This window comes from Protopterus annectens, chromosome 3.part1 (genome assembly GCF_019279795.1).
Source record: "Protopterus annectens isolate FY-2018-M chromosome 3.part1, PAN1.0, whole genome shotgun sequence".
Lineage (NCBI taxonomy): Eukaryota > Metazoa > Chordata > Ceratodontiformes > Protopteridae > Protopterus > Protopterus annectens.
The window spans coordinates 321,693,301-321,707,814 of NC_056732.1; the positions used below are offsets into that span (position 1 = coordinate 321,693,301).

Below are 14,514 nucleotides of genomic sequence, written 5' to 3' on the forward strand. Positions count from 1 at the left end.
TTTTAAAGTATATGGTATGACATTTTCTAGCTTGTTTTTGCTATTGCACAATACTGGTGGGGGCCAAGCCAAGCCAGCATCTTTGAAAATAATGTATAGAAGTGTTAACAGATGTAAATGTACAATTTTATCACAAGAGGTTGCTTTTCATAACAAAGGAATACGTTTTTTTTTTTGTTACTTCATTTTCAGATTAATTCCATGAGCTGTGATCCAGTTTTTGTAAGTACACAGAGTTTCCACACTTTTAAAATAAAATTGTTTTTCATGTGCTTTTCCCCATGTAGTTGGTCACAATATGGTTCACAAAAATCTCAAGTGAAGAAAAAAACACCAAACATCTGTTATTAGACAAGCAATTTCCAATTCCTTAGAAATCTAATAGGGATTTCCTGAGAAATTTCTAGCAGTGGAAAATAAATTAGTTCACTGTGAAAATGTTCATCATAACTGCAACCGTCATTGTGACATTGTCTGTGTTTCCTCAGGAAGATAACAATGTAAACAATGTAATGTACTGGAGAGATTCCCTCTGTTCATCCCATCACCTTTCAACATAAGAGAAACTCCTGATGTTATGTGGTGTGGCCCATTTTCTTCAGAACGTTAGGATATAGGCTGGAATTTGTAGACAAGTGTTATATACTTGCACAGTGCTAATTTTCTGGGGTCTATATTATAAACCCAAAAGCTCTAAACAGCGAACACATGTACTTTGACACATAAAGAGCAATGTACAATAAGAGCGAAACACGTATTCAGCGAAAGTGAAAACACCGAATGTATGTGTTTAGCCAGCAGTGCAATCCTGGGGATAAGGAAATATATCCTTTTCCCCACTGTAGTGCAATCTCAGAGTTGGTATATTTAAGTAGCAGGGGGGCTTGCCCCCCTGCAAAAGTGTGTTATTTTACTTCTATTTAGTTAATTTCAGTATACCTGCATGGTGATGTTGGTTAAACAAACACATTCGATGTTTTGAATTTCGCTGAGTACGTGTTTCGTTGTTACTGTACATCACTCTTTATGTGTCGATGTACATGTGTTCACTGTTTAAAGCTTTCGGGTTTATAATATAGACCCAGTTTTCTGTATGGGTTTCTGTGCAAAGAGACACATAGATAGTCAAACGTATTAGGCATTGAGTTACACCTGCAGGTTGAATGAAGGACCACGTAAATGAAAAGAAGCATAGTGCTAACAGAAAAATAGCACTAAGTGCATGACTTACATGACATACACATGACATACATTAGCAGGAGCCAAGTCATTGCACACTCGTGTGTGCAAAACAGCAGGGGATGCATCTCATACTCCTCTGGCACAGGATGGACATCATAGTTGTCATCAGGTAGACCACTGTGGATGTGAACACCAAAGTGTGTTCATCATATAAGTGGGGAGAAAATGGGATAGATAAGAAAATAGGAAAGGAAAAACGGCTCACAGAGAGAAACATGCAAGGGTAATCATAAGGTGTAAAAGATGAGGGGGAAGGTTTTTTTTTACCCCTTTTTTCATATATAGAAAATAGTGGTAGGTAGGGAATGTAGCAAACAAAGACTAAGGATTGGATAGAGAGAGTAGGGGAGGTGGCAGGAGTTTTCTGACAAATATAAAAGTGACTCAAAACAGAAGAGTGGCAGACAAGCAAAAGGTTTGGAGGGTAGTGAATGAACATAGATATTCAAATGGTGATAGGAAAGGTTGGGCACTGAGAAAGGTATGACAAGTGAAGGAATACTCCAAGATGTGGACAGGGTAGGGGCTTATCATGGTTGGATGCCAGTCCTGCCCAAAGGACAGCAAACTCAGGCATCACTTACTTGGTTGGCCAGTGTTAATGGTCAGTTGATGTTCTTCGTGTTTCACTGTTGCAGTCATCACATTTGGGTTATCTCTGCCAGTGTAGCCCTTGGCCGGCCCGAATACCAGAGGCTTAGTATTTCTGCGTTGGTTGCTGTCACTTCAGGACTGACGTCAGGTTGTCAGTAGTATAAAGTAAGGCAGCCGACACCATTACATCCGTCTTTCTCGCTGTAGAGCCTGAAGCAGTGCACGAGTGCTGGTCGGCCGCTACCTGAGTTTTCATCTCCGACATGAAGTTGAAGTCTTCTAAAGCTAAGTATCCCATTGGAGATCCTTTTTTGTTGCACTAACTGATGTCAGAAGAAACAGAAAATAAAAGTACTGCTGCCGTCCAAAGGTCCACTTGCAGAAATAAAACTCCAAATATCCAAAAACAACAAGAGAGGACCACCATGAAGTATAACATGCACAGAATTTTTTACAAATATATATTATACAATATATTTGTAATAAATTCTGTGCATGTTATATTTCGTGGTGGTCCTCTCGTTGTTTTTGGATATTTGATGTCAGAAAAAGTTAACAATTGTCTTGCCTGTGGAAAGCAAATACCACACCGATACTTCCACTCTTACTGCATCACTTGTTTAGACCCAGACCATGACGTCCCTCGATGTCGCTTCTGTGCTTTGTTCAGTACCAGAACTATCCGTCGTCGGGCCCTTATTGTAGCCAGATATTTTCATTTACAGTCTTCGAATTCCGATATGGCTTCGGTAAGCCATCTGACAGCAGATCTTCCGAAAACACGTAAAGATAAAGACAGACAGACCGCACAGGTCCAAACCTACCGACAACGCTTCTGTTAAGCTAGTCGTCAGTCCTCCGGTACTCAGTGAGGCGCTTTCGCAGCCCCTGATGCCCACTTCTGTTGATTCGCAGGCCGCTACCGAGACTCTTCGGAGTCCAGTATGCCGCAAAACTCTTCTTTGACTAAGGATCCTGCGGTCGTCTCTACCTTGGATGTGTCTGGAGCCGCTGAGCAGGCACCGGCTTCAGAGGAAGGCCTTCACACTACCAAATCTCGACACAAACCGATGTCTTCTTTCGCGACTACCGTTCTTTCAAAAACAACCGAGTTTCTTAAGCCCAGGGTTCGAACCACACCCAAGAAACCGACGACCCACTCTCAGGCGCCTGCTACCTTGCCTCAGTCTCAAATGCTTAAAATGGCAGAAGATCTTATCATGCTGATCAGGGTAAGCCAAGCTAACCCCTCAGAAAGGAAAAGAGATCTGTCCCCTGTAGTTTTGTCTGAAGAAGAGTCAGATGAATCTGATGCATCTGACTATGAAGACATGCATCCCCTCTCCACTATAAGGATTCTCATGCAGAGGACTCCATTCCTTCAGCCTCTCCCCCCAGAGGATTTTTCCTTTGGGGAACCCCTGCATACTTTAAGGGAGCATTTCCAATAGGAGAGTCAGGACTATTGTCAGTCTAAAAAGAGACTCAGGGAATTCTTAGATCTTCCGCAGCACAGACCCTTGGCCATCCCCCCAGTCTTGGATGTTGTGGATGATGTTTTCCTTGAATCCAGCTTGACTCCTGACGCCCTACCTCCTGCTTCCAGAAAGCCAGACAGGTACTGTAGAGTCCTTGACTCACACACATATCTTTTTAAAAATCCAACAGCTGACCCTGAGGTAATTTCTCAAGGGCCAAAAGGGATTAAAGCAACCTCTGCTAAGAATCCCACACCCTCAGACATTGGGGTAAAAAAGTATACACCTCAGCTACTCTTGCTGGCAAGGCACTAAATTGTTAGTTCCATATGCTGAAATTTCAGAAACATACCCTGGAACTCCTTAAACAAAAAACGTCTTCCCTTCCTGCTTGGACAGCATCTAAAGATTTACAAGACTTAATGCATTCTGCAAGCCAAGTAATTAAACACACTTTGCACTGTGTTTTTTACGCCCTAGAAGCTTCTTGCAGGGCAGCAGTTACTGGATCTGTCATTAGAAGAAATGCATGGCTTAACTCATTCACTCCGGACCAGCTCAGGAAAAGCTGCCAGCTTAATTCCACCATAGGAACAACAGTGCAGCCTGAGCTCATTTTCAGAAAATCCATTTGTAATACCATACAGAAAACAAATGTTCATAACTCGTTATCTATAAGAGCTAGACTAAAAATGTAAATGCAAAAGTTGTTCAGCAGACACTGAACTTTCCAACAGTATAAATGTTGATAGTGCATATCAAAGTCATTATTAAATATCTGGCATGGAATGCTGATATTGTGCATATTTTTTACCTTTTTGGAAAAGCAAAGCACAATATCTTAGTTGTTTATGTATATTGTTTATATATATAGTTTTCTGTATACATTTTTTATAGACATGTATTATTTTTGCATACTGAAAAGTTTTAATCAAGAACAGGAAGTGATGTCAGCCCTGTTTCCTTATAAAATGTGACTTGATTTTATTCAGTGTTTGTTTCTTATGGTTGGACAAAGCCCTTACAGGGTGAAAGCGCTTACCAATAAAACAGCTTGGATTTTACTTGTCTTTGGCACGGATTCAGTCATTGTTTGAACTAGCATTTATTTTTGCTGCTTGAATAAGCCTCAGTGACTGCTGGATTTTTTCTGATTTTTGTTGTCAGCCTTGGTTTGCTCCTGTGCTTCTCTTTTGGATCATTAATAAAAACAGGTCAGAAACTTTAAAATTCTTTAAAAAACAGATGTTCATCGTGCATACAGCTGCAGTCATAACAGATGGGTTCTCCTGCCGTCAGGCGGGTCCTCGGTCGGCCGAATTCCAAAGTCTAGGTCCGGCGTCGGTTGTCGTCGCTTCTTCCCTGACGTCAGTGTGACAGGGGTATAAAGGAACCAGCCGACGCCATTTTCTTCAGTCTTTCTTGCCGCGCGGTGCCCGAAGCAGAAGCAGTTTGCAAGTGCTGGTCGGCCAGCTCCTGAGATTATGAAAATTTGGAAACCGAAGTCTTCTTAAAAGCTAAGTACCCCGTTGGGGAAACTTTTCTTGCCTCAGACCGATGTCAGACAAAGTTAATAATTGTATTTCTTGTGGGAAGCAAATACCGCATAAGGATTTCCATTCCCTCTGTATACCTTGTTTAGGCCCAGACCACGACGTCTCGGTCTGTCGCTTTTGTGCTACATTCAACAAACGCCCTATTAAGCGTCGGGCGGAGTTCGCCCAGCATTATTTTGGGAAAGCATTTAACTATACTATGTCGTCGGATACTCCGACTCCGGTTTTGTCTAAAAAACGCAAAGACAAGGACCGACACACGAGGTCCGCTGCCTCTACCGACACCACGCCAAAGCTGACTACACATGGTCCGGTTCTCGGCGAGGCGCCTATGCAGCCCCTGACTACCAACGACACTTCTTTGACGGTGTCTCCTGTGCCCGAGGTCGCAGGCTCCTCGGCCCACACCCCGACTACAGATACCGAAGCCACTCTTGGCGTTGAAACTCAGAATGTGGACAGGTCCACCTCCACTCAAGGTGTCTTCAGACCTTCCTCTTCTTTCTCCATCAAGGCTTTCACAAAGTCTAAAGCTACCATGCACTCTAAGAGACCAGCTACACAGGGCCCATCTCCAGGCCCCATGCCTAAGAAACAGATGCTTAAAATGGCTGAGGATTTAATTACTCTTATCAGAGGTTCTCAGCCCCCACCGGACAAAACGCCCAGAGTGGAGGAAGATTCCCCCTCCTCTGATCAGGGCTCCATTATTTCAGAGCACTCTGATGATCAGGAACATTCTTACTCGCCTTTTGAAGACTCTGATGCGGAGGAGTCCATCCCTTCTGTATCCCCCCCTGAGGATTACTCATTTGGGGAAACTTTGCATACCTTAAGGGAACACTTCCACTGGGAAGGCCAGGATTATTCAGATTCCAAGAAAAGGCTCAGGGAATTTCTCTTGCTACCTCAGCACAGGCCTCTGGCTATACCTCCTGTCTTGGACATCCTAGATGATGTTTACTCGGAGGCCTGCCTTAACCCGGACACTCTACCTCCAGCTCCAGTTAAGCCTGACAGGTACTACAGGGTTCCTGACTCACACCAATTTCTATACAAAAGCCATGCTGCTGACTGAGAAACCATCTCACAGGGCCCCAGGGGAGTTAAGGCCTCCATTGCTAAAAATCCATTGCCTTCCGAGAGAGATTCCAGATCCTCAGAAAGGTGGGGAAAAAAGGTATATACCTCAGCTACCTTATCCATGAGGGCCTTAAACTGTCAGTTTCATATGCTAAAATACCAACAGTTTTTGTTATCACAATTGAAAAGTAAAATGTCACAACCTGAACAACCAGACTTGAAGGAGTTGCAGGATTTGATGCATAGTGCAGAACAAGTGGGTAAGCATACCTTGCAATGTGGTTTTGATGCTCTAGAGGCCTCATGTAGAGCTGCTGTTACAGGATCAGTCATACGTAGGCATGCCTGGCTCAAGGAACAAGCCTTGCCTGATCATGTCAAAGCTAAATTACTAGACGCCCCCTTCAAAAGGATGTACTATTTGGTGCTAATGCTGAGGAGGTATTAAGGAAAATGGAGGAAAAGGCTAAATCAATGCAAACTGTGAAAGAATTTCTACAGGTTCAACCCCCACGTTTTAGTAGAAATTGGCCTTCCAAAAACTGGTCCTTTCCTGCCACAGACAGATCCCAAAGAGGCAGATACAGGCGCCCGAGGGGCAGAGGACAATCCCAAGGATCGTTTAGAGGCAGACAATGGCAAGCTCCTACACAAAGAGGTGGTGAGGACAACTCGCAATCTTTCAGAAAGCAAACCCAATGACTTTCCCCTTTGCATGCCAACCAGGTCTCAAATGGCAGCTCCTTTAGGAGGAAAGCTGGCATTATTTTCAAAAAATTGGCATATTGTCACAAAGGACAAATGGATCCTGGACATTATAAAGAGAGGCTACAAATTCCATTTTCACACCCTTCCAAAAATGAGAGGCATGCCAAACCTGCCACACAATCAAAGGGCAGAGGCACAAGGGCAAATTACAGATCTCATAAACATGAAAGCTATTCAAGAGGTACCTACGCACGAACAAGGTCAAGGTTTTTATTCCAGGCTATTTCTGGTGCCAAGGAAGGGAAAAGATTGGAGACCTATTTTGGATCTATCCATCCTAAACACATTTCTACTCGTACCAAAATTCAAGATGCTCACTCTACAGCAACTTCTTCCCATGCTGGGCAAGGAGTCTTGGCTGGTAACATTGGACCTCAAGGAGGCATACCTGCATGTCCCAATCAGACAAAATTGCAGAAGGTACCTCAGATTTCTTGCAGGTTCAACCCATTATCAATTCTCTGCATTGCCCTTTGGCTTATCTACTGCCCAGAGTATTCACGAAATGCCTGGCATCAGTAATTGCCTACTGCAGACTTCAAGGGATACAAATATACCCCTATTTGGATGACTGCCTGATCCAAGCGGACAGCAAGCACATTCTTCTGAAACATCTGGCTTATGTAATAATGTTATTGAACTCTCTGGGATACACAGTCAACAAAAAGAAATCAAGACTAATACCCTCTCGGAAGATAATTTTCCTGGGTGCCAATTTGGACACAAACACCCAGATGGCCTACCTCACGCCAGAGAAGCAGGGCAACTAATTCAATACTTCAGAACACTAGCAAATTGCACCAGGCTGACTGCAAGGAAAATCCTGCAGGCTCTGGGATTCATGGCATCTTGCATCTTACTAATCCCATGTGCAAAGCTGCATATGAGGAAACTACAATGGTACCTGAAAAACATATGGTCTCAACACAGCCACAGTTTGGAAACAATAATACCACTAATTCCATGTCTGCAAAAGGAATTTCTGTGGTGGGCTCAAGCATGTCAAACAAACACAGGTCTTCCATTCAGCAAGCCTCAAGTAAATCAAGTCATCACAACAGACGCCTCGGACTACGCCTGGGGGGCGCACATGACAGATCGCTGCATTCAGGGCAAATGGTCCCAAAAAGAAAAGCACCTTCACATCAATCAAAAAGAAATGCTAGCAGTAATAAATGCTATTATAGCCTTCAAGGACCTTCTACAACCAGGTCAACTATTGATAAGGACGGACAACACCACAGTTATGTGGTACATAAACAAACAGGGAGGAACACATTCTTACCCCCTATGCAGACTGGCCATGTCACTTTGGAACATGGCCATGGACTTACAAATGGAACTACAAGCACAGTACTTGCCAGGCAAAGAAAACACGCTGGCAGACAACCTAAGCAGGAATATGACAGATCCACACGAATGGAAATTGCATCCAAAAGTTTTTACAGAAATAATCCAAGAATGGGGAAGGCCAGACATAGATCTCTTTGCCTCCCACAAGAATCATCAATTGACAAAATTCTGCTCAAGGATCTTCCATCCAAAGGCCTGGAGAGTGGACGCTCTCTCTTTCAGTTGGACATCAATGACAGTTTATGCCTTCCCACCTCTTCCGCTGCTGCCCAAAGTTCTATTAAAGACCAGAGCAGACAGACCAAAGATGATTCTCATTGCTCCGGACTGGCCAAGGCAACACTGGTACCCACTCCTGAGGAGCCTGACGCATTCCCCACCATGGACCCTGCCTCTAATGCCTCTTCTTCTGACTCAGCACAGTTTCAAAACTCTTCACAGCCAGCTAAAAACACTCAATCTAGCCGCATGGAAGATTCCTTAGCATCACAACAGGCCCTACTCTCCAAGGAGGTGCAGGATGTCATTTTGGAGGCCAGAAGGCCATCAACTAGAAAAGCTTACTCCGCAAAATGGAAACATTTTTGTGTCTGGAATGAGAAAAAGGGCCAGGATCCTGGAAAACTGAATTTACCTCAAATACTACAATATTTGGCTGAACTGCTAAGCAGTGGACTTTCTTTCTCCTCCATCAAAATCCATGCCTCAGCCATTTCTGCAGAATACAACACTGATCCACCTTTATTCTCTCACCCTCTCTTAAGACAGTTCCTCAGAGGGGCTAAGAATTTAAGGCCTCCAAGGAAACAACCAATACCTGCTTGGGATCTTAATTTCATTCTGGAAAAACTGACCTTGCCTCCCTTTGAGCTAGCTGCCTCATCAGATTTACAATATTTGTCCTAGAAAACAGCTTTCCTTCTGGCTATCACCTCAGCTCGTAGAGTTTCAGAACTACAGGCTCTCATGGCTGTCCAGCCTTTTATCATCTTCCATCAGGACAGAGTTTCATTACGAACCAACCCATCCTTTATGCCTAAAGTGGTATCCAGGGTAGCTTTAAATCAGGCCATATATTTACCTACTTTTTATCCTAATCCTCAAAACACAGGGGAGAGATTACTACATTCCTTGGACATCCACAGACAACTGCGTTATTATTTGGACAGAACAAAGCCTTTCAGAAAATCAGAACAGCTCTTTGTGGCCTATGCGGTAGGAGCTCAAGGGAAGCCAATTTCCAAACAGACAATCTCAAAATGGATAGCCCACTGCATACGCTTTTGCTATTCCTTTCATGGCAAAACTGTTCCTGCAGGCATTAGAACTCATTCCACGAGGGCCACAGCCACCTCTGCAGCCTTCCTCAGAGGAGTTCCTACCAAGGATATTTTGGAAGCAGCCACTTGGAGTTCTGTGCATACCTTCTCCAAGCACTACAACCTACCATTATACTCCAAATCTAGAGCAGGCTTTGCCACTGCAGTCCTGCAGGGCATTTTGGCTCCTCCTAGTTCCACCTAGTGCCTACCACCCCTTTCTTAGCTTTGGGATTCTACCCATCTGTTATGACTGCAGCTGTATGCACGATGAACATAGTACAGTTTTGTACCTACCATAAATGTAGATGTTCGAGTGCTAATACAGCTGCAGTCCAGGTTTCCTCCCTCCTTCCCTCTTGGGACAGGCCTATAGGCTAACACATCCTCATACAACCTGATTGGGGTATTCATTTATGATGTATTTGCTTGCAACTACTGTATTTTGATTATATTGCACTGCATTATCACACAAATTTATGTATTGCCTTCCTTCTGGGGGCACCTGACATCTGGGGCAAGAAAAACTGAAGAAAATGGTGTCAGCTGGTTCCTTTATACCCCTGTCGCACTGACGTCAGGGAAGAAGCGACGACAACCGACGCCGGACCTAGACTTTGGAATTCGGCCGACCGAGGACCCGCCTGACGGCAGGAGAACCCATCTGTTATGACTGCAGCTGTATTAGCACTCGAACATCTACATTTATGGTAGGTACAAAACTGTATTTTTTCATTAAATAAATATTATAAAAATAAGTATAAATATGTAAGATATATTTAAAGTGTATTTAAAATTGAATGAACCATCCTCCACCCTCTAGTGGATAACAATGGGTATATACCAATTTAAACAACTTGAGTTGATTATGTTGAGGTTACTAAAGTTTTGCAGCCCTCAATTTAAGGACTGGATTGATGGATAACATATCATTCAAACATGGACTGGTGCATGCATCCAAAGTTATTTGCCAATGCAGTTCTCTATATTCGATCATATTTTCCCAGGGGCCACCTTTGGGGTTAATAGGGACCACTTCAGTAACAAAAAAAATTATAAATTGCTTGTGGGCAAGTTAGAAGATGTCTATATAGAGCATCACTTTCATTCTTTTTCTTTATCTCGTATAAATGCACATATATCCTCTGTCTAAATTTTCTTTCCGTCTTGCCTACATAAAATGAACCACAGGTCCCACAAGTAACAATATATATTACCCCAGTTGTATCACAATTTGCATAGCCCCTGGTAGTTTTTTCTAGTGTTGGCCTTTTGTGTTTTGGCCTTAGATTAGTAGCTAACTCTTTTTCCTGTCAGGCTCGTTTTTTTCTGTGTGTGTGTTGTGTGCAGTTTAGAGCCTAGTAGTTTACATATATTTGCTGTGTCTTTTTTTCTTAGGCTTCTTTGTGTGGTGTGCTTTTAGAGCCTAAGTTGTGTGTTGAGTAGCTTAATATAATGTGTGCATTTTTTCTTAGGCTCCTTGCATGTGTGTGGGGGGATAGAGCCTAGGATATTCTTGATTATCGGATCTATTTTTTTATTTAGTAATGGCGGATGACAAAGATAAACACCCAAAGTCTGGGTTTAAAAAGTGTCCAGACTGCGGTCAAAAAATGTCTGTTACTGATGGACATGTAACTTGTGTTTACTGCTTAGGAACTGTCCATTTGCAGGAGTCTTGTAGCATTTGTCATTTTTTTTCCTCGAGAGTGTTACTAGAGAGGAAAAGGAAATTGGTAGACAGAGGCTTGTTAAAGCATCCATTTCAAGAAGCTTTGAGTGACCAGGATATGGCCAGCAAGTCTTCCAAGTCTTCTAGATCTTCTGGGGACTCTAAGCCGTCTAAGAAATCTAAAAAGTTGGAGGATTCTTCGACATCGGCTCCACAGACCTCAGAGCCGATTGTCTTTTCTTTTCAGAGCCGGCCCACAGCCTTGGAGCCGGTATCCGAAAGGCCTCTATGTCCACTGATTCAGTCGGCACCATCGGTGCATTCTTCTAGGTCTTCTGTCAGCCTGTCAAATTTGGATATGGATCGATTGGAGAAGAGGCTTTTACAGGCACCAGGCCTTGCTAAATTGTTGTCAGCTCCAGCCCAAGCAGCTTCGGAGCCGAAGACCACTATTCCTGAGCCCTACCGGACCTTCGGAGCCAAAGGAAGCTGACCTGTTGATCGTGGAGCCTTTGGAGCCGAGACCTGCTCCAGTGTCTTCGGCTCCATTCACTCTGATTTCCTTGGCACTGACCGGGGACTCTAGGAGCCAACACTCTCCAGTCGGGTCCGGGGAGGATAGTCGGACCGACTTGTTGGTGCCGACTCTTCCTCTCGGGGCTTCTGCTTGGATGAGCTCGGCCCCTACCTCCGGCTTGGAGCCCACGGCCTCGGTGCTGGAGGGGTTGACCTTTCCTTCAGGTCCGTTTACTCCTTCGCATCGGCGCCGTGGTGCCTTCAAAGCCATGAGGAGAGCCTTGTCCTCCAAGACATCCTTGACTTCAGGCCTTGCTTCCTCATCCCTCAAATCACCTGTGTCTGCTTCTGCTTCCATCGTCCAGGCTAGGCGTAGAGACCTAGAGCCTCAGGTAGCCCCACTGGGTGCCCCCTGCTCTTTCAAGACTTCCCCAGAGGCTCCCACTGAGGAGGTTCCCAGGAAGAGATTGTGCAAGAGGAGACACTTGGACTCCCCACAGGAGTCTTTAACATCTGACACTGACTTGCATGAGTCAGAAGGGTTCCCCCCGATCCCCCTCTGAGGATATCTCCTTTGCTGAGATATTCGAAATCCTTAGGCAGAGGGGTGATTGGCAGTCCAAAAGCCCTACTGAGGATGAGTCAGTTCTCTTGAAGGCTTATGGGTGTCATCCCTCCACCTCTTGGGTGTCTCCACCCCTCGATGACCTCATGCAGTTGGTCTGTCGGAGGGGGTGGGAGTCACCGGAGTTCATGGAGCCTGTTCCTAGGAGGCCTAATAACTTTATATCTGCTCCACCAGATAATACTTTCTTGTCCAAAGGAGTCCCTGTTGATGCCATGGTGGTGGCTGTGGCCACCAAAAAGGAAGTGTATGAGACTTCCTCATCTATTCATCCTCATAATAGAGAGACTATATGAAGTTGTTCAATCTCACCGTTCATTCTTGACCGATGGGTTTGGAGACGATGCATCGTCTCTGGTACGGCCATATGCAAAGCTCGAGGTCTTCCAGTAGCTCGAGGCCAAGCCCCTATCCCATGATGCACTGTGAATTACCTCAGATCTAGTTTGCCGCAGCCACCAAAAAGGAAATGTCTGAGACTTCCTCGTCTATCCATCCTCCTAATAGAGAGTCTAGGATCATGGATAGATATGGGAAACGCATGTTTAGTTCAGCGACTTTTACTGTCTGTTCACTGAACTATTTGACCCATTTCACTAGGTTGCAAAAAGATCTCCTTAAGGAGCTGGGAGATACTCTTCAGGGTACTGTAGCTGTAGGGGCCTCTGACAAAGTTGCTGCCCAGCTTGCTACCGTAAATTCTATTGTCATCTCACCCATGCGTCTCATGTCATATGTAGCTGATGGAACGAGTAGGGCAGCTGGTACAGGAATCACTCTCAGAAGACATTCCTGGATGCGCTTGTGTTCCTTCGCGGAGCCCTTTAAGTCTTCATTCGTAAACACCCCTTTTGATGGCTCATCCCTTTTTGGGACAAAAGTAAAGGAAACTTTGACCAGGTGTGAACAGGAGGAAAAAACTCTGCTGTCGGAGTCTGTTTTTTCACCCCTGCTCGGCCTTATCCCAAAGGCCAAAGGGGAGGAAAAATGTGGTTCCAGAAAGCCCAAGGAGCCTTACAGGACCCACGTGGTGAACCCCCCTCTAGGGTCAGAGGAGGAGTAATAGTGGAAGCCGAAGACCTCGCGGCAGAGGGGTCTGCAACATCAGGGTGACAGAGATCACTTCTCTGGTCAATCCTACTAGTGCTCTTGAAAGGAGGCCCAACTGTCTTGCTCTGGAGGCAGTCGGGGGTCGCTTATCTTTGTATCCAGACGCCTGGCAAGAAATAACAAAAGACAGCTGGGTACAAAGTATCATTTCCAGGGGGTACTTCTTACCTTTCGCCACCTCCCCCCATCAAAAAGAAGAATCCTGGACGTTCCACCCAGTTTCAAGGAACAAGCAACTATAGAGGTCCACAAGTTGCTAGAAAAAAAGAGTAATCCAGCCAATCCCAGCAAACCAAACAGGATTCTGAACTTACTCAAGGTTCTTTTTGGTTCCAAAGAAAAGAGGGGACTTGAGATCTATTTTGGACCTCAGCAGACTCAACTAATATGTGAAGAAAGAGAAGTTCTGGATGGTCACGCTACAGTCTATACTTCCCTTTTAAGGGAAAGACAATTGTACGTGCTCGATAGATCTCAAGGATGCGTACTACCTCATAAAAATGGCTAGGTCATCCAGAGATCACCTGCGTTTCCAGGTGGGAGCCAGTCATTATCAATTTCGAGCCCTGCCCTTTGGTCTCACTACAGCCCCCAGAGTGTTCACCAAATGTATGGCAGTGGTCACGGCTCACCTGAGGCGTCTAGGATTCCAGGTGTTTCCGTACCTAGACGATTGGCTCCTTACCGCCACCATCAGGCATCAACTGTTTCAGCCAAGGGAATACACTCTGACACTCTCCAATCACTTAGGCATTACAGTCAACTCAGAAATGTCTGCCTTGTTGCCATCGCAGCATATCGTTTTTATTGGGGCAGAGTTAGACACTTCAACCACCACTCTAAGACTACGAATCGAAGGAGTCTTCCTTCTTCGTCAGCATGTCAGCACATTGGTATCGAAAGACAGAGCACCAGCTTCAGAAGTTCTAAGACTATTGAGTTTGATGGCTGCAGCAGTCCTGGCCATACTATTAGCAAGGATGCATATGCGGATTCTTCAATGGCTGTTATTCACTCAATGGTCTTTTCAGGAACTTCCAATGGATCATACGATTTTAATTATGAGCTCTGTCAAGAAAGATCTCCAGTGGTGGTTGATGTCTCTTCACATAACCATAGGACGCCCCTTTGTCCTACCCCCTCCAGTAGCCACTGTGACCACAGATGCTTCCCTGATGGGGGGAGGCATTTTCAGGGA

General features: G+C 44.7%; 1 protein-coding gene across 1 annotated transcript in view; it reads left to right on the forward strand.

Annotated features, from left to right (window-relative positions):
* The window catches only part of DAZL (deleted in azoospermia like), a 2,235,938-nt gene that overhangs the window by 1,886,074 nt on the left and 335,350 nt on the right, over window positions 1-14,514 (forward strand). Inside the window, exon 9 of the mRNA XM_044066765.1 lies at window positions 193-222. Within this exon, the coding sequence (XP_043922700.1) occupies window positions 193-222 (30 nt within the window). The remainder of the gene's footprint in view (window positions 1-192; window positions 223-14,514) is intronic.